Here is a 26,352-nt window from a genome sequence, read left to right on the forward strand (position 1 = left end):
GAAGGCATCACTGACTCGATGGACTTGAGTCTGAGTGAACTCCGGGAGTTGGTGATGGACAGGGAGGCCTGGCGTGCTGCGATTCATGGGGTCGAAAAGAGTCGGACATGACTGAGCGACTGAACTGAACTGAACTGAGCAACTTTCACTCACTCACTTGGCTGGGAAGGGCGCTCTGAGAAGGTCCAGGGGAGGGAAGTGAAGGACACTCACCGCCAGGAAGCCCAGCTTGCCTCCACACCTGGTCTTGAGCCCCATGGCGGCAGTCAGGTGGATCTCCACCAGCGTGCTGGGAGGGATCTTCTCCTCGGCACATTCAGCCAGGTTCACTGCGCACAAGGCCATGTGTACGTCGGAACAGGCGGATCCCACGGGAAGCTTGCCTACGGCAGCAGAAACGGGATGATGAATGTTAACAGAGGCCCTCAACCCACGCCTTCTCCTGCCTCCTCCAGCACCAGCAGAGCAAGAGCAGAACCATGGCGGGGAAGGTGATGGACTCTGTGATCAGACAGCCCTGGAGAGGGCGCCAGCCCTGTGACCCAGTAGCTCTGTGCTCCTTTCTACCTCACAGGTAGTTGAGGACAAGAGAAAGCACAGGTCCAAAGCCTGGCCTGCGGCCCCAGCCCTGGGTAACGGAAGTGGTCAGGACTGCAGGTCAGTGGACAGGACTCAGGGGGTGAGCTGCAGCATTTTCCCAAACAGTGTCAACAGCATGGCAGTGTTCTGCTAATACAGTCCCGTGTTTCCAAATGGTGCAAGAAAGGTTAAAAAAAATAAAAACTGATCTGAATTTATCTTGCTTTAACAAGACCCCACAGTCTATAAGCACACACACTTTTGAAGGAAGGAAGTTACACAAAACTGAGCCGTGACGGCCGGACACATCTTGGCGGGGAGGTGGACGGCCAGGAGAGGCTTACCGCACCCTCCCATGAGGGCCACACGGCTCTTCGGGGACCAGACCCCAAGGCACGTCAAAGGCTCCGAGGCTCTCACACTGCCACCTGCCTTGGTCTTCACTACAGTGAGGGGAGGTGGTCAGCACAAGCAGTTGCCTTGTTTTTTTTCTGGGGCGGGGGGAGCAGGTTGTCCCTGGGGGCGTGGCCAGCCAGGCCTGACCCCACCCGGCCTCTCTAGTCTCATATCAGGCCCCAGACTTCATTCGGCAGACCTTTACATATTGGTCTTCCTAGGAGGCACCACCAACTTGGCTTTCTCCTTTGCGGGGAAGGCAGGCGGAGGGCAGTGTGGGGACCATGTCATCTCTTGGTCACTGTCCTCTCGGGGCCCTGCTCAGGGCCAGGCCCACCGAGCGCTGGGTGAGTGTGGGGGATGAGCAGTGTGAACCATCTCAGCTGGAACTCTCCCGAACAGATGCAGCTTCCGGATCAGAGACCTGGATGGAGCCTGTTCCATCCCCAGGGGGTCAGGATGGATGGGGAAGCAGGGAAGGTCTGCACATGAGGCCCTGCTGCGAGAGCTCTACAAGGCCGCAGGTGTTCCAGCCCCACAGCTGCCCTAGAGTCTCATCTCCATCCCCCTGGCCTGGGAGCGCCCCACTCCCAGGCGAAGCTCCCCCAGCCATCAGGCTGCCTCCCGTCGCTGTGCCCACGGCTGCTCTCTGCCCTCGCCTTATCCACATCCCAGCAGCAACCTCCCTTCTTGAATCCTCTCCTCCCCACACACCAAGCCTCTCAGCCTCTCCTGCCTGGCCACCTCTCAGGTCAGCCTCTGCCCCGTTCCCTGTCCCTGCCCCATCCTTTCCGTGCAAGTCTCCTCCCACATGCCCTGGAGGGGCCCTTTCATCACAAGCCCTCTCATCAGCGCCCATGGCTTTTATCCTCACCTGCAGACTAGAGACCCAGCTCCATTCCGTGGACAACAGATCCAGCCCGGCCCCCACCACTGAATAGCCCTCCTCAGTGTCTCATGGGCAAGGGTCCCAAGCTGGATGTCTCACCTCCTCCCTAGAAAGCTGCGTGTCTCCTGTTCTCCCCACCTTTGTTGATGGCAACACGATTCACCCCGACTCTCAAGCAAGAAACCAGGGAAGCCCCTAACCCAATTTTCCTTACCCTTCCCATGCAATGAGTCCCCAAGGCCTGTCAACCACCTGCTCCTTCCTGTCTGTCTGTCTTCTCGGCATCTGCACCCGCTCCCGCAGGGCCTCCTAAAGGCAGCCTCTCCATCGGAGTGAATCTTCTTGGCTTCAGAGCACAGGCCTGATGACGTCATCGCCCCCACTGTGCTGGCTCCTGTCACCCTCCCCTCACACAGCCCACCTGGGGACACCACCGGGTGGGGGGGCTCCTCCTTGGGAACACGTCCCTCAGCCTGGAAGGCACATCCCTTCAGCAGAGCCAGTGAACTCAAACGCCTCCTTGCACGCAAAGCCGAGACTTGACACAAAGCCTTTCAGGGCCCTACCCGACATGGACCCCTCCCTCCCAGCTGAAACCCAACTCTTCTGTGACCCCTAAACCACACTGAACTGTAATTCACCTGCTGACCAATCTGCTTCTCTATTAGAGCAGGACTTTGTGGAATGAAATAAAGGATCATGTTTCACTGATTCTAAGACGCCATCAATTTTAAGTTTCTCCATTAACTTAAGCACCACCACAGAAAAAGCACTGCCAACTCAACCATGACACTCAATGTGTAGAGGACACAGCCTGGTGCAGAGATGTTAAAGTGAAAAAAACACGTGTCTTATAATGATGAAAGACTTCCCCGGTGGCTCAGATGGTTAAAAAAATCTGCCTGCACGCTGGAGATCTGGGTTCGATCCCAGGGTCAGAAAGATTCTCTGGAGGAGGGCATGGCAACCCACTCCAGTGTTCTTGCCTGGAGAATTCCATGGATAGAGGAGCCTGGTGGGCTACAGTCCATGGGGTCGCTAAGAGTCTGACACGACTGAGCGACTAAGCACACGTAATGATGAACGGCAATCTTCACAGCCGTGGGTGGAGGGTTGGTCTAACCATCCTCGACGAGCATTGTAAAGGGGACTTCGTTCATCTGGGGCAGAAAACTGGCAAACTGAGGCTGGGCGGGGTGACGCTGTGGGGCACTGGGAGGCAGGCCGGGCTGCGGTGGCCAGCCCTCACCTGTGATGTGCAGCTGGTGCAGCCTGTGGTAGGCCAGGGCTGCATCCCGGGCGCTGGTCTTCGCTTCCTCCTCAAAGCCCGCAGCAGTGGCTGGGGCAGCCCGCCGGTGCTGGAAGACCTTCTTGAGCAGCCAGCGCACCAGGCGCAGCTTCTGCAGGCTGTAGCGGATCACGTTCCAGGAGAGGCTGCAGGCCAGGTCCAGGCGGGAGGTGGGCAGGGCCCGGCCCAGCACCGACAGGCAGGTCTGCAGGTTGGCCGCAGCAGCCGCAAAGTCCCCCTGGCGGGAAGCGAGAAGGTGTAACATTCGCCGGCTTTGGGGCAGCCTTTTAGTTTTGGTTTAGTGAAAACTCTTTCTCTTCAATACTCCAGGTTATCAGAGTAATGCATGCTTAGTGAAGAAAAATCTGGGAAAACTCAGAAAGCTACAGAAAAGTACAAAGAAATCACCTGGAATCTTATCCCCTAGAATGACTGCTGCCATTCTGATATACTTCCTCCCAGCCTTTTTGCTAAACTGGGATTGTACCACGTTCTATCTTTAAGCAAATATTCTATCCAGAATTTCCCATGGTACCTTTCACACATAAGATGATAACATGGATCGAGACGATGAACCATGTGATCTTTTAGGCTTGTAGGTTCTTAAAATGTGGTTCCCAGAGACCAGGAGCATCATCAGCCCCTGGGATCTTGTTAGAAATGTGAATTCCTGGTTTTCCATCCCACCCCTTCCCCTCTACGGACTCAGAATCTCTGGGATGGGCATGGGCCCTCAGGGTGGTCCTTATGACCCTGAAGTTTGAGAACCACAGTTTTAGACAAATTTGCAGTGGAACTACTCTGACCGAGGATCTGAACAGGTCTCTGCCAACCTGAGAGGACCTAGTGGACAGTCTACTGCCCTGTACTGAAGACCCTGTCTGTGTTTTTCTCATTCCTGGAGGCCACACTTGGGAAACTAGGGTTAATGCTCTTCTCCCTTCCCATCATGCAATGCGTATGACACCCAAACCTTCCTTCCTGTACCTTTAAGAAGAGAGGACCCTGAAGAAGAGGGACAGAGGATGCCTACGCTCTGAGCATGATGGTCTCTGAGCCCGTGCGCAGACTCACCCGGGCGAGGTCCAGGTCTGCCTGCTTCCGGTGCCTCCAGAAGGTGACTGAAGAGCGCGAGTGTGGCCGGATTACCGGCTCCCCGTGAACCAGCAGCTTCACAAAGACGCTCAGCACGATCATGCCATTCACCAGCCACAGGAGGAGCGTTGGCATCATCCAGTCGAGCCAGCCCCTGGAGCCTACGGAGAAGCGTCTCAGCTGAGCCCGTGAGGAAGGGCCCACCCACCCACCCTGGGCAGCCCTGGGGGTGCTGCAGGGCACCTGATCCACCCCTCAGGTTAAAGGAAGCAGCCTCCTCCATCATGTTTGAAACAAATGTGATTGCTTCATTTAGTAACAATGTCTAAGTGCTTAGGTCACGAATAAATACATGCAATTAATCCACACTGTAGAAAATCTGGGACAATTCCACAGCCTCAATAAGAGCCCTGGAGCCCTTGTCACCATGGGGCAGAATGCCACACAAATCTTTGTTGGCCAAGGCAGGGCTCGCAGCTGGTTTGACAACTCAGGCAGTAAGACCACATCCTCCTCCAAACAGGCATACCCGCAAACCCCCAACTACAGCCAAGCAGGGTCCTGATTTGTTTCGCTATTTCTGACTGAACTTAGGTTTGCCCTGTGACTTGTACATGCAACTGATGCTGGTCACTATCAGAAGCAAGCAGATGGGGCCCACTGCGAAAGCCCTTTGGGACCTGATGACAAACCAAGTGGGTTGTGGGCAGGACCTTCTCCTGCCATAGCAGCCCACTCGTGCCCAGATGGCCCGAGGCGCCCTCCACCTACCTGACTCGAGCGACAGCATGCTGCGGCCGGGGCCTGAGTGTGGGTGCTGGTCTGCGTCGTGGGCCCCCCCCCACTGCAGCAGAGTGGTCAGGGGGTTAAAGGAGAGGCAGAGGAAGGTGAGGACACACAGCAGGATGCGGGAGCGGTCCACCATGCCCAGCGCCACCGGAGGAGAGTCCGGCTCATCTTTGACCTTCGAAACAGGGGGCCACGAGGTGAGAAGGAAGACTTCAGCGAGTTCTTATAGCATTTTACTTTTTATATATCAGAATCAGGACTCTGAGATTTAAATTCAAGACCATGAAGGTGGATGGGAATAAACTCAGGAGGGAACTAAGAGGTTCACGCCTCTCCCACTGCTGCTCAGACATGGGGGCCCTCGCTCCCTTGCCACCTGGGAGAAGAACATGGTCTAAAGACCGGAGGGAGAGGGGCCCTGCTGTTACCACAGTGCTCCGACACATAATTCCACAACAGGCAAGCTGATCTAAAGCGACTGAAGGCAAAATCAGAAGTTAAGTCTGAGCCTGGAGAGGTATGGGTGAACTTCCTGCAAAAGTATACGTTCACGGGAGATAAATATGTTCTGTATCATTTTTTTAAAAAACTAGAAAGGATTTATTCAATTATTATTATTTTTTAATTAAAGTATAATTGACCTACAAACACTATGTTGGCTCCAGGTACACAACACAGCGCCTGGATTATTTTCATACATGACACTATCTCTACAATAAATCTAGCTGCCATCTGTCACCAGACAAAATTATCACAACATTACTATTTTTCCAATATTGTAAAGCTCTTCCCTCTGACTCATTTATTTTTTTATCTGGAAGTCTGTATCTCTAAGTCTTCCCCTCCTATTTCACTCACCCTCCCCAACCTCTCCCCTCTGGCAATTACCCATTTGTTATCTTTATCTAAGCATCTGCTTCTGTTTTGTACTTTTTTTTTTAAAGATTCCAAATATAAGTGAAATTCTTAAAGAGATGAGAATACCAGATCATCTGACCTGTCTCTTGAGAAACCTGTATGCAGGTCAGGAAGCAACACTTAGAACTGGACATGGAACAACAGACTGGTTCCAAATTGGGAAAGGAGTACGTCAAGGCTGTATATTGTCACCCTGCTTATTTAACTTATATGCAGAGTACATCATGAGAAACACTGGGCTGGAAGAAGCACAAGCTGGAATCAAAATTGCTGGGAAAAATATCGATAACTTCAGATATGCAGACGACACCACCCTTATGGCACAAAGTGAAGAGGAACTAAAAAGCCTCTTGATGAAAGTGAAAGAGGAGAGTGAAAAAGTTGGCTGAAAGCTCAACATTCAGAAAACTAAGATCATGGCATCCGGTCCCATCACTTCATGGGAAATAGATGGGGAAACAGTGGAAACAGTGTCAGACTTTGTTTTGGGGGGCTCCAAAATCACTGCAGATGGTGACTGCAGCCATGAAATTAAAAGACGCTTACTCCTTGGACGGAAAGTTATGACCAACCTAGATAGCATATTCAAAAGCAGAGACATTACTTTGCCAACAAAGGTCCGTCTAGTCAAGGCTATGGTTTTTCCAGTGGTCATGTATGGTTGTGAGAGTTGGACAGTGAAGAAAGCTGAGCACAGAAGAATTGATGCTTTTGAACTGTGGTGTTGGAGAAGACTCTTGAGAGTCCCTTGGACTGCAAGGAGATCCAACCAGTCCATCCTAAAGGAGATCAGTCCTGGGTGTTCATTGGAAGGACTGATGTTGAAGCTGAAACTCCAATGCTTTGGCCACCTCATGCGAAGAGTTGACTCATTGGAAAAGACCCTAATGCTGGGAAAGATTAGGGGCAGGAGAAGAAGGGGACGAGAGAGGATGAGATGGCTGGCTGGCATCACCGACTTGATGGATATGGGACAGGGAGGCCTGGGGTGCTGCAATTCACGGGGTTGCAAAGAGTCGGACACGACTGAGTGACTGAACTGAACTGATAAGTGAAATTATGTGTGGTTAGCTTTCTCTGTCTGACTCATTTCACTTAGCATAATAGCCTCTAGGATCATACAGGTTGTCACAAAATTTCATTCTTTTTTATGGCTTTTTTCCATCAGAAAAATAGCCAGAAGTGGAAGTGCTGAACTGGATGGTGCTGTCTTTAAACTTTTTGAGGAACCTCCATACTACTTTCCATAGTGGCTGCACCAACTGACATTCCCACGACAGCTGGGTGAGGGTTCCCTTTTCTCCACATCCTTGCCAACACTTGTCATTTTCTGACTAATTTCACTTTAGTATAATACCCTCTAGGTCCATCCACAGTGTTGCAAATGGTAAGATTTCATTATTTTTAATGGCTAATATTTCATTGCATATATACCACATCTTCTTTACCCATTCATCTATTTATAGGCACTTAGGTGGCTTCCATACCTTGACTACTGTGAATAAGGCTGCAATAAACACAAGGGTACATATATCTTTTCAAATTGGTATTTCTGTTTTCTTCAGAAAATACCAAAGGGGAACTGCTGAATTGGGTGGCAGTTCTACTTTACCTTTTTTTTAGCAACCTCCCTCCATACTGCTTTCCATAGTGTGTGTGCTACTCACTCAGTCGTGTTGGACTCTTTTTGGCCCCACGGACTATAGCCCACCAGGCTCCTCTGTCCATGGGATTCTCCAGGCAAGAACACTGGAGTGGGCTGCCAGTTCCTTTTCCAGGGGATGAACCCAGGTCTCCCACACTGCGGGCAGAATCTTCACTGTCTGAGCCACCAGTGAAGCTTTCCATAATGGCTGCACCAGTTTACATTCCCACCAACAGTGCACTAGGGTTCTCTTCTCCACATTCTCGCCAACACTTGTTATTTGTTGTCTTTTTGATAATAGCCACTCTGAGAGGTGTGAGGTGGTATCTCACCATGGTTCTGATTTGCATGTCCCTGATGATTACTGATGTTGAACCTTTTCATGTGCCTGTTGGCCATTTGTATGTCTTCTCTGGAAAAATGTGTGTATCCTAGGTCCATTCTTAAATTGTTTATTCTTCCGATGTTGAATCCTCCAAGTTCTTTGCATATTTTGGATATTAACCCCTTGTCAGACAAATACCATCTTCCATTCAAGTAGGTGGCCCTTTTATTTTGCTGATAGTTTCTTTTGCTGCAAAAGCTTTTCAGTTTGCTATAGTCCCATTTATTTTTGCTTTTGTTTCCCTTGCCTGAGGAGACATACTCAAAAAAATATTGCTGAGACAGGTAACAAAGAGCATACTGCCTGTTTTCTTCTGGGAGTTTTATGGTTTCAGGTCTTACATTTAAGTCCTTAATCTGTTTTGAGTTTACTTTTGTAGATGGTGTGAGAAAGTAGTACATTTGATTCTCTTGCATGGAGCTGTCCCGTTTTCCCAGCAGCATTTACTGACGAAGCCGTCACTTCCCCGCTTTGTGTATTCTCGCCTCCTTTGTCACAGGCTGACTGACCACATAAGTAGGTGTATTTCTGGGCTTTGGATTCTGTTCCTGGATCTACGTGTCTGTTTTGTGCCAATACCACACTGTTCTGATTACTGAGATCAGGGAACCTGCTACCTCCAGCTCGACTGTTCTTTCTCAGGACTGTTTGGCTACTTGGGGTCCTGTGTGTTGCCATATAAATTTTAGGATTTTTTTTTCTAGTTCTGTGAAAAATGTTATTGGTATTTTCATAGGGATTGCACTGAATCTGTAGACTGTCTTGAGGAGTATGATCATTTTAGCAGTATAATTCTTGCAGTCCACAAGCACGGTATATTGTTCCATCTGTGTCCATCACCATTAGAGGTTTCTTTCATCAGTGTCTTATAGTTTTTTTTTAGTACAGGTCTTTTAGCCACTTAGTCAGATTTATTCCTAGATAACATTATTCTTTTCGATGCAACTGCAAATAAGATAGTTTTCTTAATTTCTCTTTCTGGTACTTTGTTAGTACAGAAATGCAACCAATTTCTGTATATTAATTTTATATCCTGCAATCTTGCTAAACTTATTAATCTAGTAGTATTTTTGGTGGCATCTTTAGAATTTTCTATATATAGTATCATGCCATCTGCAAACAGTGACAGTTTTACTTCTTCCTTTTCAATTTGGATTCCTTTTAACTTCTTTTTTAGGATTTCCAATTCTATGTTGAATAAAGTGGCAAGAGTGGGCATCTTTGTCTTTTTTTTGCCGGGTGGGGGGCCATGCAGTACAGCTTATGGTATCTTAGTTCATCGACCAGGGATCAAACCTGGGCCACTGGCAGTGAAAGCGTCGAGTCCTAGCCACTGGACCACCAGGGAATTCCTCTGGGCATTCCTGTCTTCCACCTGATCTTAGAAAAAATACTTCCAGTTCTTTCCTCTGTATCATGATTATTGTGAGTGATGTAAGTGTACATGTTTATTAAAACACTTATTGTACAATACAGTAAAATAGGTGTATTTTATCATATTTAAATTATACCTCCAAGTTGATTAAACACCATACTTTAGTATGAACCTATTTTCAGAAGCTTACCTATTCTAAACCCATAACATTGTTTTCTCCCCATTTTACAGAAGAACTGGAGGCAGAGGTTCTGCCGGCCTGGGGAACCAGACTGGAGTCGGCTCTCCCCTGACTCCTGGTGTGTACATACATGTCATTCCTTTTCAACATTTTTAAGCCACTTGAAAATTTCTTCTGATGATTCAGACACTTATCCAATTCAAGGTATATGTCATATGGACTTGTGTTTCCAAACAGAATCACACTTATAAAATATTTCAAAAATAGAGCTTCCTTAATAAAATTAAGCAGATGCTACAATAAATAGTCTGATCAACAACTTATGGTAGAAGGAAACTTGTGCTTTTGAAGCCAGAAACTGCCAGTGTCAAAATACAGCACAAACCCCAGTGGTCTCCACACGGTCCTAGGAAAATCATTAGGCTTGAGTCTCTTCTAACTCCATTAAACAATTGCCATGGGCTTTCTTCCACAATTAAAGGCCCTTGGTAGGAATGTTATCTGTTAAGACTGCAAATTGTAAACATTTCCCGAAGAGGACCCAGAGGCAGCTTCATCCTAACCCAACTGAACAACCTCACAAAGCAGTCTTGCCAGGCTCATTACAGGCGAGGAAAGCAATGAGGAGCCTCCAGCAATTCCTAGCTCTGCCTGACAGCTGCTGTGTGTCCCCGTTCTGGATTTGGCCCTTATTTCTCTCTGATGGGCCCTTTCAACAAAGACCAATAAAACCAGGGGCTGTCTCCCCACATAGAGTCAGTCTTCTTTTTCTTTAGTTTTCAGTATGTGCCTGATTTCACAGAATTCTTGCTCCTCTCCAGCTTGAGGCCTCTGAACACCTGGCCTGGACCTCTGTCTGCAATCTCCTCACTATTAACTTATGGAAGATGGGAGAGATTCCCAGGGTTAGGGATTTCAAAAGCTCATTACCTTTGCATCATCCAATAGAGGGCTTCCTGGCTCTGAGTCGATGGAGTAGGGGGAGAAGCCGGCCTGGGACCCTGAGTCGGAGGCCGGAGGCGACATCAGAAGGACATTCTGATTAAAGTCATCGATCTTCAAGTCCACGTCATTGTCCACCAGGCTGCCCAGGTCGATGCCCTTCAGGAGTTCTGTAAAGAAAACCCTACCTGGCAAACGGTCGGTTTTATAACACTCGGCCTGCGCCAGGGCAGGGCTAGGAGGGACGCACAGCCCCTGCTGCGGCTTCGCCCGTGGTGGCGTCTCGCACACGTGCCCATGGGCCCGCCCCAGTGCCCAGCATAGGACCCCTCCTATAACAAGCACACTCACTGCTCTTCTGATTGGCCAGCTTCAGCACCATGTTCTCCTGGCGCAGTTTATGATTGACCTGCTGCAAGTATTTGATGTAGTCGATGGCCTTCCTCAGAACGCCAGACTTGTGCATCTGGGAAGGAAGACGGGTGAGAAACACAGCGGCATCAGACCAGCCTGCACAGTGAGGGCAGCTGAGGCCCAGAGCTCAGGTTCTGGAGCGGGAGGTCCTTGTGGGGTTCAGGTCCTGAGTCTTCCACTAACTAGCTGTGTAACCCAGGACAAGTTACTCAGCATCTCTGAACCTCACTTTTCCTTCTCTGTGAAATAGGGATAATGACAATATATGAGTCATAGGCTTGCCATGAGGATTAAAAGAGATAATATATGCAAAGAGCTTAGCCTCTGGCCTGGCACATAGTAGCACTAAATATGAGCTGTTATTCCTACTTCTTATAATAACCCTAGCACCAAAACAAACTTTAAGGAAAATAAGCAACAAAAAACCAGAGCACTGTTGGTTGGTTATCTTAAATAAAGGTGTATCAGTACCTTTCAGATTTGAGAGCTACCAAGAAAATTGTATTTTCTTTGAAAATAGAGGTAAAGATAAACAGATAATGGATTTAAAAATCTACATGCCAAAGCCAAAAGATACGTTAATTGAAACACCAGAAATACATGAAAAATAAATTTCTTATTTGTTCTTGGTCAAAGACCCAATCTACATTTTATTTCCTCCCTAAAAGGTTAAAATATCGCTAGCCATCCCTGAATATGATTAAACATTTGCCAAAAATGCCATTGGTTGACTAAGAGGTGCACATGGTCCTGTACTTGGCCATCAGTGAGCAGCAGGAGCCTGGGAAACGGTGGTTGTCAGGGGCAGTGAGTGGCCACCACTGCAGAGCAGAATCAAAGGTCCAGGCAAACTACTGCCTGACAACTCCCAACAGCTAACACTTTACAGAATTTCAAAACACCAAGATGCTTTAATAAGAAGCACCTTTAACTATTCCTGCATTCACTCACTTGGGCCTGGGTCTTCCCTAAATTCCCAGAGCAAAGACAGACAGAGGGGAGATGACGAGGCATGAGACAAAATTCTGCTTGGCACCCACCTTGGCATCAGTCCCCATGACCAGGTCCTTCAACTCAATGATTTTGTCGTTGATGGAGGAGCGATACCGCTTCTCAATGATGTTGTGTGTCGTCCGCCTTTCTCCTTCCTTGGGAGGCTCAAGCTGCTTGACTCCCCCGGGGACCTGCTTAATGGGCACCTTCTCTTGTCCCATCATCACAGGCATCGTGGTCAGAATGGTCCCATTGCTGCCCACCAGGGTCTAGAACAGACACAAGGGCAGAATGATCGTCTGGTTAGCGTGAGGAAAGCAACCTCAGGACATGAACCCACTGGCCCTGGCCACGTAGCATCACCTGAAAATGCTTTGTGTGGTCTGACGCCTTGCTTGGGATAATCAAGTCTGGAAGCCCTGGGAGCCATGGTATCTTGGGCACTGTGCCCTTTCAGACTCACTGCTGGTTAGTCTGTGCCACAACAGCATTAGTGTGGATCAATGCCAACCTTTGGTGTAAGGATGCCAGAAAATGTCTAGTTTCTGCTTTGCTGTCAACCCGTCAGCCGCCTCTGAGCTCGTGTACAATGCCGCACCAACCACAAAACTCCCTCCTGTGTGTGATGCACGTTTTCCTCCCGCGTGACGGAGAATGAACTTATTGGATTTCCTTATACAATTTGACCATCAAAAACCTCAAAGGCAGAAGTGACAATCAGAGCCATTTTATTAAATAAATACACCAACTATGGAGGCATCCCCCTGTTTTCCCCTCAGATCTGCTTTTCCTTCTCTTTGTTTCTATTTTCACTGATTTTAGTTTTATTTTCTTCAACAAATGGCCTCAATATCCAAATGACCAATGAGCAGATAAAACGCTTCTCAAATGCATGAGTCATCAAGAAATAATTCACACAGTCAAAAGTACACATTTCAACTGTACAACTTAATGGAATTGTGATGTACGTAATACAGTGTGTGTAACCAACGTAACCCTGATGAAGACAGAGACCCTTTCTATTTCCCAAGAAAGATCCCACACGCCCCTTCCCCATCTTCGTAATCACTGCTCTGACTTCAATCACTGTCTTCTTAAACTTCATACACTGGAAACATCAGCATGAATTCTTTGTGATCAGCAACTTTTGCTCAGCATACTATTTCTGAAGGCCAGCCATGTAGCTGTATGTATCGATAGTTCTTTTTGGATGGATAGCTGGGTTGATTCTGGTTTTTGGCTTTTATGAATAATGCTTACTTTTGACTTCTGATTACTTTTTTCTGTCAGACTCTCCGGCCACAAGATGTGGACAGTGACCAAGACACTACACCTTAAGTAAGGGACCTTGCACGACCCACCTTGAAGCCCTTCCCTGCCTAGGGTTCTTCAGAAGCTAAACCCCCATCCGCAGGACCTAAGAGGCAGATGGTCCTGTGTGGACCTGCAGCTCCTCTGCGGTCCCTCCCTTGCTCCTCATAAACCCTAGGACTCCCACATAACACTAGGTGCTGGTACTTCTCAAGGAGAAAAAAAAAAACTAAAAAGGGACGATTTTGCAATTTGACTGACACATTTCATAGAGTTTCTGCATCTATTCAGGGTCTGGAGGCTTTGTTAACATCTCTGAGGCCTAATACGCCCAAGAAAGAGGGGGCACAGCTCTTACCGGAACTTGCAGGGCGGCTGTCTGGATGGGGGTGGTGAGGGCAGTGAGGGCGGGGTTCTGGACCGCGGCCATCACGGGGCTGCCATCTGTCTTCAGTGTGGTCAGGACAAGGGAGTCTGTCTTGATGATCTGAGGCTGTACCAGGACCTGCATGGAAAAGGAAGAAAAGGAAAAGGAAGCTAGCACTGTATTTCTTTTTTCCCTCTTTTGGCTGCACCATCCAGCATATGAGACCTTAAGTTCTCAGACCAGGGATGGAACCCATACCCCTTGCAGTGGACGTGTAAAGTCCTAACCATTGGACCACCAAGGAAGTCCTGGCCGTGCTATTTTTCTGTTTTGTGTTACTTCTTGCTGCAAAGACCCTCCAGAAAAGAATGATAAAATTTTCATAAAACTGAGAATGTAGCTTGACTACTGGGTTGAGGGGGAGAAACAGCACAGCTAAAGAGGGTCTGGGGCTTCGCTTCTGGAGTGGCTCAGTGGTAAAGGATCTGCTTGCCAAGCAGAAGACGTGGCTAGATCCTTGGGTCAGGAAGATCCCCCTGAGAAAGAAATGGCAACCCATTCCAGTATTCTTGCCTGGGAAATCCCATGGACAGAGAAGGCTGGCAGGCCACGGTCCATGGGGTCGCAAGAATCGGCTACAACTCAGCAACTAACCAACAAAAACAAAGAGGGTCTTGGGATGGAAGATTGAAAGGCTTCAATGTGAGCAGTGCCAGGAGCCTAGCTAGTGCGGAGAAGCCGTGGCGCAGAGGGACTGTGGAGGGGAGAGAGATCTGATTATGGACAAACTGCGGAATGCCAGGTATATGGCTGAGAAGCAAATATGGTAAACCTGGATTTTTTAAGATAAATTATTTCATTAGTTAGAAATATAGTCCACTGTGATGCATGTCTTAAAGACATTTTAGCACATCTGTTTTCAGTTTTATACCCATTACAAGTGCAAATAAGTTAATACACCAGCATTTACTGAGTTTATATGAGTGCCAGTGTCCACCTACAGACGTCATCTCTACGGGGTCTCACTGGTGCTTCGTGAGGTCCAGTGGCCCCAACCTGCCCCCACCCGTGGCTCCCTCACACCCTGCTGGCCTGCTTGGTATGTAGACCCCATCCTCCATCACAGACTGGCCGAGAGCCCCTACCAAGGCCTCCTGAAACTCCCACCAGCCACCTACCGGGACCTGCTGCACCTGGGGTGCGGCCACCGTCTGCACCGTGGCCGGGGCCAGGGTCTGCAGCGTGCCACTGGCCGTCTGCGTCAGCACCCGCGGGGCCTGCACAGTCTGCACCTGCTGCTGGATGGCGACCGGCTGCACCTGGGAGGAGGTCACGAGGCTCTGGACCTGAGGCTGAAGGACTTGGGAGGAGAGGAGGAGAAAGTCACACGGGCGAGGAGTGCATCTTGTCACGGGAGCTGCGTTGTAACCGAGTGCCTCGGAAGGACCCCAGCTCCCTGCCTGCTTCTGGAGAGGATGTGGAGAGCCGTCCACAAGGTGGTCAAGTGGACAAGAAGATCCTGTGAGGGCTGCCTCAATTTCCGAGTGAACGAGTAGAAGCTATTTCATTACTCAAGGTGCTGGAGTGGAGGTGAGGGGAGCTAAACAGCAAATGGCTGCCCCCAGTGAGGGAATTAACAAATGTTAGAACCAACTCCTGGGGCTTCATTGGCTCCCAGGAAACGAATGGAAAGTGTACTTGGGATGACTGTTTTGGCTTTTTGCTCTGTCGCCTTTCCCCAGCCCCGAAACCCCTGAAGCCCACTGAAGAGCTGGCAGATCCTATGAAATAAATTAGTACAGCAGGACTAATCACACCCTGGGCTCTCCACAGGGTCAGAGAGAAATCCCACCCACGAAAAGGGGCTGGGACACTACACAGCAGAGAGAGTTGCTGGTTCACTATGCACACAGCCGAGGGCTCACTCCGGGGCCTGCCACTTCAGGAGATAGGGTGCCCATGTCAAAGGTGCGCTCCTCTTGGTGGTGGACGCTCAGATGTTGGCTGGATGCCAGGTTCTCAACCTATAGGAGCTGCAATCCTCCTGGGGCCTGGGTTAAGACCCATTTCATGCAAGCCTCCACCTCTAGTTCTCAGGATAGCCCTGAGCCTACAGTGCCTGTTGAGAGTCTGTGACCACGAATCCTTGAAGCAGGCCCAACAGACATTAAGGTATCTGAAGAGCGGGAACCTGATCCTGCACCACCAGGCTCAGTTAACCAAAACCTCATTCAGAACAGGCCAGGTCACTAAGATTCTGTCATCCCCAGGGAAGACAGAACTCTTCTCCATCTGCCTCCACAGTGTCTGCAGACTGGCCTGAAAACTTTTGAACCCACTAAAGGCTATGGCATTTGAGTTCTCGAGTCACCTTGAAAGCTGGTAGCTGCATTCTGGTAGATGACGGGCTGCTGGATGATCCTCGTCTGCGGAGCGGTGCTGAAGGTCGGGGTGATCATGACGGTCTGCTGCGGCAGCGGGGCGGGGGGCGGGGGCTGCGGCTGGGGGCGGGGCTGCAGAACCGGGGCCGCCCTTGGCGGGGTGGGACCCGAGGCGGCGGGCGCCTTGACCTGGAGGGTCGCAGCCTGAGAGGAGGTGGCCGAGGGGGAGAAGGCCGGCAGCGGGACCTGGCTGAAGGGCCGCTGCCCAGAGGGGTCCCCGCTCCCGGCTCCGGCTCCGCCACCATTGCTGCCGCCGCCGCCGCCGCCACCGCTGCCACTGCCACTGCCACCGCCCGGGAAGGAGCCGCAGAGCGGCTCTGAGAACAAGTCAGGGAACTCGCCCACTTGATTGCTGACGAACTGCAGCATCTCTGTGAACACATGGAAAGGGGGAATTTTACTGCCGTCCAAAACGTCGTTTAGTGGGTAAATGTGAGATACAACATCTTGGTTGTACTTGTTCGTGGTGTAGCTTTGGATCTAAAAAAAGGAAATAAACGTGAAAAGTATTTAGCATCATAAACAAACAAAATGTTGATTAACTTTTAAATTTGCTTAAGAACCTGAGGCACAAGAACTTGGGCAATCTCTGGGAGATGGGGAGGAACAGGGAGGCCTGGTGTGCTGCAGTCCGCGGGGTCACGAAAACGGGGACATGACTTAGCAGCTGAACAACTAAGGCGTGAGAAAATCCAACAGCTTTCCCAAGACCAGGGCAGAGACGGGTGACCTCTCTCACGCGTGGCGGCTCAATGGGGACAACATGGCCGACCATGGGTGAGCGGGACAGGACTTCACGTGGCTCCTGTTCTCCCTCCGCACCATCTCCAGGCTTGCCCTGCCTGCTTTCCTCATTGTCTGCATCAGGTCTAACAGGAGCCGCCTCTGTGCTGGGTGAGTGCTGCCTTTGGAGGGGGCTGCTGGCCCCATATTACAGTTGGGGGAGTCGCCGCCTTAAGTCTTTGGGGCTCAGCAGCCTTGCACTGTGAGGCCACCTCCAGTCCTGGCCAGCACTGCTCCCCATGGCAAAGCAGGAGTCGGCCAGACCTGACTCTCCTCACCACAGGCAGGCTCTGGGCCTTCCCTCCATCCTGGGCAATGGGACCCGAAAGGATGATGAAGGTGATGGCCCCAAAGGAAAGATCTTACGCAAGGTTGAGAACAGGGCAATCAGCAAGCCAAGGTCACACAGCGCATCAGGGCACAGCAAAGAGTAGTACCAGTTCTTGGCCTCCCACCTTCGAGTTCTTCCACTGCACCGTCAGAAGGTCAGGGCAGAACAACCCGGGCCCTGGACTCCCCTAGCTGTGCCCCTTTCCTTTGTGCAAGGAGCCTGTGGGGCCAAGGGCATGTGTCCACTGGAGACTGTGCCCCTCTTCCAGATTGTGCTCTTAAGTACCCGGGACCCTAAATTCCCAGCCCTGAGGGCCGCAAGCCTGCTTCCAGGGCCTCTTCTCCTGGTTCGTCCTCCCAAAGGTTTACCCAAACCAAACTTAATCCACGACCAACAGCTCATCTCTCATGACTCCTTCCCTCCCCACAGGGCTGCTTCCCACTGGGACTCTGGGGCCTCAGCTGTGTCCAAGGTATTTTCAGATCTACAATCCTCTACCCAGTTCACATCCTCTCCCTTTTCCTTTCCAATATATTCCCAAGAAGCTACTGCTTGTTCCTAAACTGTGGCACCCTCCTCTCAAACCCTCAAGGTGGCAGGATGCTCTGATCTGGTCACACAAAGAAGAAAGAAAAACAAAGGCCCCTAAGCACTCTCTCTAATCATTCTCCAAACCTCCACCCCAAGTCCTTCCCAGGTCTCTAACTGGGTGTGTGTGCGTGTGCTCATCATGCGTGTGTGAATCTGGGCTATGAAGAGTCTTACGTTAGGCAAGTAGAAAGCTACCCAGGGGTTTCTAGAGTGACCTAGCAGTTCAGCACATTTTTGTGTTCAGTCAGTTCAACCTGCTGGAAAAACAGCACCTCACAAGATTAAATGACTACACAGTGGCATTATTTACCAACACCTCGACACTCAGCTCCGTCCCGACTCAGCCCGTCACCAGTGGGAGGGAGGAGTGGGCAGAATGCCACAGATAACTGTAACTTGCACCAACGAATTCCAATTTGTCATATGTGATTATTGAGCAATATCCTCAAATTAGCACAAAATTCAAACAAAACAATTCAGTGCTGACACGTTCCAAGCACAATTTCTTAAAATGCTTTAAGACAGTGATTAAGAGAAACCTAATAATTTGTTGAGCCTTCCCGTAAGATCTCCCCACTGGGGAATCAACACAGAGGGCTACTTTGTGAGCCGTAAGACTCTTACTCCCCCACTAACTGCCCTAATCCATGGAAAGGGAAGGAGGGCAAAAGAGGCGGGAGGGCAGACGGGCACAGGCTTTGGCACCAAGTGGATCTCGAATCTAATCCGCTGTGTGAACATGGGCAAGTCACTTCTTTCCACATCCCTGTTTCCTCACAAGAGGCTGCCTCAGGAAGACTTGGCTTCTTTGTGGTGAGGACTAATAAGATAATGTATGCAAAGTGCTTGGTGAGAGGCTGACCCTTACAAAGATCCCTGTCAGTGGGGCCTCTGAAGCCCTAGTCCACGGGTGCTTGGCTCCACTTCCCTGTCGAATGCTCTCCAGAAAGTTTTGTGGGGGGTCACTTGGGCTGGCTGGGGAAAAGTCACGTGCAGAGGCCACACAGCTTAGCTTACAAAGCAGGGTGTGTTGGCAGATGGAATGTGACTGCTTAAATTAAAAAAAAAAAAAAAATCCTTTTCAACCCACACATGATGAGCTCCAGCAGAGCTATCTCCAGCCAGGCAGACAGGCACTGGGCTGAGGGGCACAGAGGGGCTGTTGAGATTGAGCACTTGAAGGAAGAAGTAAGGAAGAGGCTCTGGGAGCCACTGCTGCAGCAGGCCCGCTGGGCCTCTCTGGACCCAGCTGGCTGCAGTGACAGAGGGGAGGCCGTGCAGGCGCAGATCTGCTCTGTACCTCAGGGTACTCCCTGGGAGCGCCCCGCATCTCCTGGTGCTTCCCTGTTCCCATCACTCGTGTGCCATGGTCACGCAGGCTCCCGTGTCCGCAAAGAGCCATGAAACCTGGAAAAGGGAGGCCTAAGAGAAGGCAGTTTGTTGTTTTCTGTTTAAATAATTCTCTTTCTTTTTGGCTGTGCTGGGTCTTCTTTGCTGTGTGGGCTTTTCTCTAGTGGCGGTGCATGGGCTTCTCACAGCAGTGGCTTCTCTTATTGCGGAGCACAGGCTCAATAGCTGTGGCTCACGGGCTTAGTGGGATCTTCCCAGGCCAGGGATCAAATCCGTGTCTCCTGCACTGGCAGGTGGATTCTTTCCCACCGAGCCACTGGGAAGTCTGGGTATTTTTATGGAGCTTTGAAAAAGCAGTTGGGCGAGACATGGAGGACCAGACACGGGCCTCCTTGGAGCTGGGCCACCGCCTGAGGCCTGCAAAGCCCAGCTAACTGGGTGGGGTGGAGGGGCGCTCCTGTCAGTCACCTTCCCCACCAAGCTACCCTCCTGTGTTTAGCTGCTTCATAAACTAAGATTCAAGTTGCCTGATAAAGTAAGCTGGGCCCTAAGAAACTACATGTGGGTTCTGATCACGTAACCAAAATTAGAGGCTTCGGCTGTCACTTGTGCATGACAGTCCCAGGTTTCATCCAAAGAGATCCCAAGTTCACGTGTACCTTACAGGGCCTGGGACCCGGAGGTAACATAAGCCACTGTGTCTGGCTCGGTCCAGTGGCATCTACCTGAGAATGAAAGTGAGAGTGAAGTCGCTCAGTTGTGTCTGACTCTTTGCGACCCCATGGACTGTAGCCCACCCAGGCTCCTCCCTCCATGGGATTCTCCAGGCAAGAGTACTGGAGTGGGTTGCCATTTCCTTCTCCAGGGGATCTTCCCGACCCAGGGATTGAACCCGGGTCTCCCGCATTCCAGGCAGACGCTTTATCTGAGCCCCCAGGGAAGCCCTGAGAATGAGGTAACCTGAAATCCAATCAGATTAATTTCAGTCAGAAATAAAGAATCTGAAGCTCCAAACGGGGTAATGTCGTTTCCATTACTGCAGCTGGTCAAAAATCCTTTCTGTGGGTGTTTGTTACTGAGCCCTGTTAGGTGCTAGAACTGTTTTACAAAGGTCATTTATTCTTATATTTTGTATTTATTATGGATCTTGGGTTAGACAATGTTTTCTTAAAGGTTTTTTTTTAGATGTGGACAATTTTTAAAGTCTTTATTGAATTTGTTACAATGTTGCTTCTGCTTTATATTTTGGTTTTTTGGCATGAGGCATGTGGGATAGCTCTCTGACCAGGAGTCCAACCTGCACCCCCTGCACGGGAAGGTGAAGTCTTAACCTCTGGGCTGCCAGGGAAGTCCCTAGACAATGTTTCAAAATAATTTTCTTTTTTAAACCATAAAAGTAAAATATTCACTACAGAAAAATTTAGAAAAAAAAAAAAAAAAAAAAGTCATCCAGCAATTCCATCACCCAGAGACATCTACCGTCAATGTTTTGATGTGTATCTTTCCACACTTCTTCCCATTCAAGGTTTGCTTGCAAACACAAGCATGCACACATATGGGATGGTTTTACAAAAATGGGATCACACTGGGGAGATGCTGTTTTGTCCCTGTTTCTTTCGCTTAATAAAACACGAAGAGTATGTAGTGTCAACCACTACGGACAGAGTGTCATCCTTTCTGAGTCCTGCATTCACACTGCCTTGTGGTGTGCTCTTCTGCATCGTATTACAGTGCATTAAGGGACCAGGATTCAACCACCTGGTTTATCACCTGGTGATGATGAATGAATGCGTTCATCTTTTTGGTATGATGAACAACTCTTACAAAAATCTTGAACAAGGATCTTTTCCCACTTATCTGATTATTTATTTCCTTAGGATAAAGTTCTAGAAATTAGATGGCTGGGTCAACAGACATGTATTCTATATATACTTCAGAAAGGTTATAACAATCTATATTCCTGCCAGTGTTTTCCCACATTTATTTCTGTCCATTTGATAGTGGGAAAAAAACAGCTAATTGTTCTGACTGAATGAATAAGTATTGCTGCTGCTGCTAAGTCGCTTCAGTCGTGTCTGACTCTGTGCGACCCCATAGACGGCAGCCCACCAGGCTCTCCCGTCCCTGGGATTCTCCAGGCAAGAACGCTGGACTGGGTTGCCATTTCCTTCGCCAATGCATGAAAGTGAAAAGTGAAAGTGAAATCGATCAGTCATGTCCGACTCTTCGAGACCCCATGGACTGTGGCCTATCAGGCTCCTCCATCCATGGGATTTTCCAGGCAAGGGTGCTGGAGTGGGGTGCCACTGAGGTTAAATGTCATTCCCCTCATTTCACTGGCCATTTGTATCCCTTCTTTGCAAACTGCCTGCTCTTGACCTTTGTTCATTTTTCTACTGGGCTATTTGTCTCTTTTTACTGATTTGAAAAACTTTCATATATTATGGATTTTGCTCTTCTTAAGCATTTGCCCCACTTTGCTGGCTTATTCGTTTTTGCTCAGGAAAGAGAATGGCACAGTCATGAGAGTCACCTTGTCCTAGCCCTGTAACCTGGGTAAGTTTACCTCTCTGAGTCACAGTCTTCTCACCTATGGAATGCGGCTAACAAGCGTGCTGAGCTTGTCACGCTGTTGGGAGATAGCTCACACAGAACCTACAGCACAGCGCCCAGCACTCAGTACTCACTAGTACATGTTATACGTAGCAGTTTCTGATAGTTTTGCTTTGACTTTATTTTTGGAAAATTCAGATTTTTTTCCGATGAACTGGATATATTAGGGAATAATTTGGGCATAAATTTTGTGTTTACTTATGCATTAAAGAAACACTAAAAAATGCATAAAACCACACCCAGCTGAAATAAGCCACACAGGAAAACAAAAAATGCACATACCTCAAACATCTACCAGCTTCGTCAGGTCACTTGCATGTATTATGAGCTATAACCATCCACATTTGGGGTCAGAATTTCCACTGGACTTCAGATAGCCCTTCTTCTATCACTTCACAGTAACTCATGAGCTATTAACTTTCCAACACCCACTTCCACAAGCAAACCTCAGGTCTTTTTCAAGGTAGAGTGCTGTATTTCCAAGCCACTTAACATCTGTAAAACTGTTTTAGGGGTTGCTATCTTATTTATTTTTAGCACTTAAATTTGAATTTTTTTATTGGGCTATAGTTGATTAACAAAATGTTAGTTTCAGTTTTACAACACAGTGATTCAAGATCTTTATAAATTATATATACTCTATTTAAGGTTATTATAAAATATTGGCTATTGTTCCTGTGCTGTACAATAAATAAATATATCCTTGTAGTTCGTTTATTTTATACATGGTACTTTGTACCTATCTTTTTTTTTCAGAAAGCCTATTTATTTTTTCTCTGTATTTTCTGGTCTCCTATGAAGTTTCTGAGTGTTGAGAACCTAACCCCACTTTCCCCATAAGCTCTGTGATTTTTACTGTGTAATTCTGCATAGTGCAGTACTTTTCAGTAACATGTACGCTGCATTACAGCAGAACAATTTTAATCCTGTGTAGTAAAATTACCTGGTTTCTGTTCCTCATCCCCAACATCATAAGGATACTGACCTAAACCTTCTTCACTTACTTTTGTTCATCTTTCACATTAGACCTGCCCAACAGACTTGAGAACACAGAAGCATGGTGTGTGATGTGTGTGGAATGAGAGAGACCATAACCAGTGGGGGAGAGGCAGGTAAACACAAAATCTAATCCCCAAAACATATCCCGCTTTCAAGTTGATGAACCTGTCTCCCCTCCTAGGATTTTTTTCCTAATTAAAGAATCTTAAAAAAAAAAAAAAAAAAAAGTCCAATGTAGATCCATATCAAACCTGAGGGTTAGTGGTAACGCGACTTTTCATTTGTCCACCATTTTGCTATTTGTGACCACCCCTGCTTTCTCAGGACCTGAAACATCCGTTATCCCCATTCAGGTCACCTGGAGGAGCAGTAAAGGAGCTGCGCTGTCAACCACTCCCCTCAACATGGAAGCCCTGAAATGCAAACAGGACCAGAAGGAACAGAGGGACAGCTACAACAGGCAAACTGCTGCCTTAAAAATCGATGCACTCTGGAGTAAGGAATGGCAATACTCCAGTATTCTTGCCTGGAAAATTCCATGGAAAGAGGAGCCTGGCAGGCTACAGTCCATGGGGTTGCAAAGAGTCAGACACGATTAAGAGACTGAGCACACATAGTTATCAGAGAATCTGATAACAGCAGGAGAAGGATGAGTGGGGTCTATCTTACAGGCGCAGCAATAAGGGCAGGGCATTTCTCTAAAAGCCTCCTGTATCCATGGTGTCTTATCAAATGTGCACTGGAAAGATAGCAGTTGCACAAGGTAAATCTGAAGATCTTCTGTTTTCTGGAGAATGCCAAAATTCCCCTGTGTTTCACAGATGTGTGGCAGTGACTTGAACATGTGATAAGGAAGCCTGAATGTGCTCTACGGCAGGGGCCAACAATTAGACCCTGAAAGACAATTCAGAAAGCAAGGCAGGTCCAGTTGCACCTCAACAAATACCGGTCCAGGAATCAGAAGAGACAAGTCACCCATGGCAAAACCCACTAATAATTCAAGAATAGAGTCTCTAAGGATTTGGGTCATATGCCACAGAACTCTTTCCTTGATGTAGCATTTAAGAAGACCCAAAGGGAGGTGGGAAAAAAAAAGAGACTGAATTGTGAAAAATTGAGAGTTTAAACTAGAATAATTGAGAGATGACAACTAGTGGAATGAGCCCCCTGCCCCACCCAAGGGAATATCAGGACTGTTAGAGAAATTTAATAAGGTTTGTTTTATTTGTACACTATTATTTTGTGTAAATGTATGATCTGACAACAAGTACCCTCCAAATCTAGTGACTTGGAGTCAATATTTCCATAGAAAATGTGACCACTTATGAAATTTCTTGAAAATAAGTACTCAAGAAATGAAATATCCTCAAGATATTCTTTGAAATTATATGCTACGGCAGCTCTACAGATGAAATTATTCTAGAGATTGCTCAACTAAAAAAAAAAAAAAATCGATCCACTCAAACACCGGGAGACACATTTATTTGCTAAGAAGCTCAGAGCACAGGGGTAGAATCATGCACTTCAGGGGAATCCTGGGTCACAGTCCTGGGGAGAGGGAGGCTGGAGGAGGTGCCGAATGACACAGGATGACAAGCGGGTAACTCAGGTATCCTATATTTTAAGTGAGGGATGAGTGAACTCTTTACTGGCAAAGAAACCACAGAGGAAAATTAGGTGGGGAGGTGGAGGTTCTCAAATGCTTGTGTTTCATAACACACACAAATGTGTCACACACTCCTCTGCACGTATCAAGTATTACATAATCAAATAATACATTGAAAAATTAAGAAAGAAAAGACAAAGGGAAACCAAGTTGTTCTCGGACGGCCTCTGGTCTGCCCTGGCTCTCTCGCCACCTGCCCAGGGTGGGCATCAGGGGCAGCCCCAGAGGACCCAGCTCAGCTGACCGGTGCCATTGTCTCTGGGCCAACAGAACCTGAGCCAGCTCTTGAGTTCCAATCGAAAGACAGTGACCTGCGGCTCTACCTTCAGTTGCTCTTTTCTTCTTCTTTCCTCTGCGGTGAGTTCGCTATGAATTCCTGGCAGGTCACCTTCCACAGTATCACAGGGTTATCTCTTCCCTCCCTCTTGCCTTGATTTCAACTGCAGCTTCCACCTGGTGACAATCGTCTTGAGTACCTTGTTGGGCCAACAATCTTTCAAAGCAAATCAAACTTCTCAAACAGGAGTTTCATAGCTTCCCACCAATGGCTCCCTCCGACTTCAAGGGATTTCATTTCCACTCACTTTAGCTCATCATCCACCCACTCCCTTCCTTGTCAGCACAAGCCTTTGGTGGGGAGGAGGGGCTCTTTCTCTGAATGCGATCACCTGCCTCACCCTTTCTGCTTGTTACAGCCTTCTTCCTTTTAATTGCACAATTCCATTTCAAAACGACCTACAATTTCTTTCACCAAGGACACTTTTCTACCTCAGGTCTAGCCATCTTTTAACTCCTGAACCCAACTGTGATTTGTTTAAAAAAAAAAAAAAAATTGTCCAAAACTTGAAAATAAGCGGGAGCCGGGGGCCGGGGGCCGGGGGGGGAAGTACAGCGTCTCTAAAAGTCCTACCTGTCTACCTAAAGGTCATCTGACGCGCTCCGGAAACACAGAGTGGTCTGACTTCCTCTTTACTATTCATCAGGTACACATTCTGTAACATGAGATGTTCATGTAGAAAATAAACAAGTAGCAAATGACTTGTCTGGTGAAAAAGATAACCTTGAAAGCTTTGTCTTTATTGCCCTGCAGGACATTAGCCGGTTATATATCTGAATTTGCAATCTTACTTCTTTCCTATTATGTGAGTATCAGTTTCTTGCATTCTCCTTGAATCCACCTTTGTCATCCTGCTGTTTTCCTCAGTAATCTTCATAAATCTTCACTACATACTAATGATATACTGGTATAAGAGTATGCTTCAAACATTAAAAAGTTTCTTTTGTCATATTACATCCAGTAAGACCTATTTTTTAATACTTTCCTTAGATCTTGTGCTCCACAAGCACCTAGACAAAACCTTCCACTCCCTGGGCCTCTCTAGGCACTCAGCGCTCTGGTACTTAAATGACTTGGTATCAACTCACTGAGATGCCCTCACATGCAACCTTCATGCACTCTATAAAAACAGCAAACACGCTTTCTGAACCAAAAGTGGAAGGGACACCGCCTCACGATGGGACAAGATATTTTTGAAATTTGGGTTACCCAGGAAAATCTGGACAAATTTCTGTAATTTCCACAAAGCTTCCACTTTTGGTGAAGTAGGTATATAAATGCAAGATTTTAAATGTGTTGAACACCCACTGCGTGCTGGCGCAGAAAAAACACCCCTCGACCTCAAGGAGTTAGTGAGAGTGACAGATCTGGTGGCGACAGTCACAGCAGGTGAGGACAACACAGGGGATGTGATAAAATCACTGACTCCAGCTGGTCGAGCAGCTTCCTCAAGAAGTTGGAATGAAGGCTGACCAGGATGCCGGGGGAATTCTAGGCCCAGGGAATCTTGCAAGCCACGGCTTGGAGGCCTGGAGCTGCATGGTGGGCAGCGGGAGGGCACCAGGCTGGGCAGGTGGTCAGGACCAAATCCTGAAGGGGTCTGCAGCTCATGGTAATGAACTTGGTCTCTCTCCTTCTTAAAGAAGGAAAAGCTACAGCCAGCAATCCAGCAAT

General features: G+C 48.2%; 1 protein-coding gene across 2 annotated transcripts in view; it reads right to left on the bottom strand.

Moving 5' to 3' along the window:
- SREBF2 (sterol regulatory element binding transcription factor 2) overlaps positions 1-26,352 on the bottom strand; it is a 58,370-nt gene that overhangs the window by 17,772 nt on the left and 14,246 nt on the right. Inside the window, exons 2-11 of one of the 2 annotated variants that reach the window (XM_070371498.1) lie at positions 15,939-16,379; positions 14,746-14,927; positions 13,559-13,705; positions 11,937-12,158; positions 10,834-10,948; positions 10,471-10,652; positions 5,019-5,211; positions 4,227-4,408; positions 3,114-3,390; positions 214-383 (exon numbers count right to left, since the gene is read on the bottom strand). In XM_070371498.1, coding sequence (XP_070227599.1) covers positions 214-383; positions 3,114-3,390; positions 4,227-4,408; positions 5,019-5,211; positions 10,471-10,652; positions 10,834-10,948; positions 11,937-12,158; positions 13,559-13,705; positions 14,746-14,927; positions 15,939-16,379 — 2,111 coding nt within the window. Of the gene's footprint in view, positions 1-213; positions 384-3,113; positions 3,391-4,226; positions 4,409-5,018; positions 5,212-10,470; positions 10,653-10,833; positions 10,949-11,936; positions 12,159-13,558; positions 13,706-14,745; positions 14,928-15,938; positions 16,489-26,352 lie in introns of both variants that reach the window. The other variant, XM_070371499.1, reaches the window with a different exon arrangement.

This window comes from Bos mutus, chromosome 5, assembly GCF_027580195.1.
Source record: "Bos mutus isolate GX-2022 chromosome 5, NWIPB_WYAK_1.1, whole genome shotgun sequence".
NCBI classification, from domain to species: Eukaryota; Metazoa; Chordata; class Mammalia; order Artiodactyla; family Bovidae; genus Bos; species Bos mutus.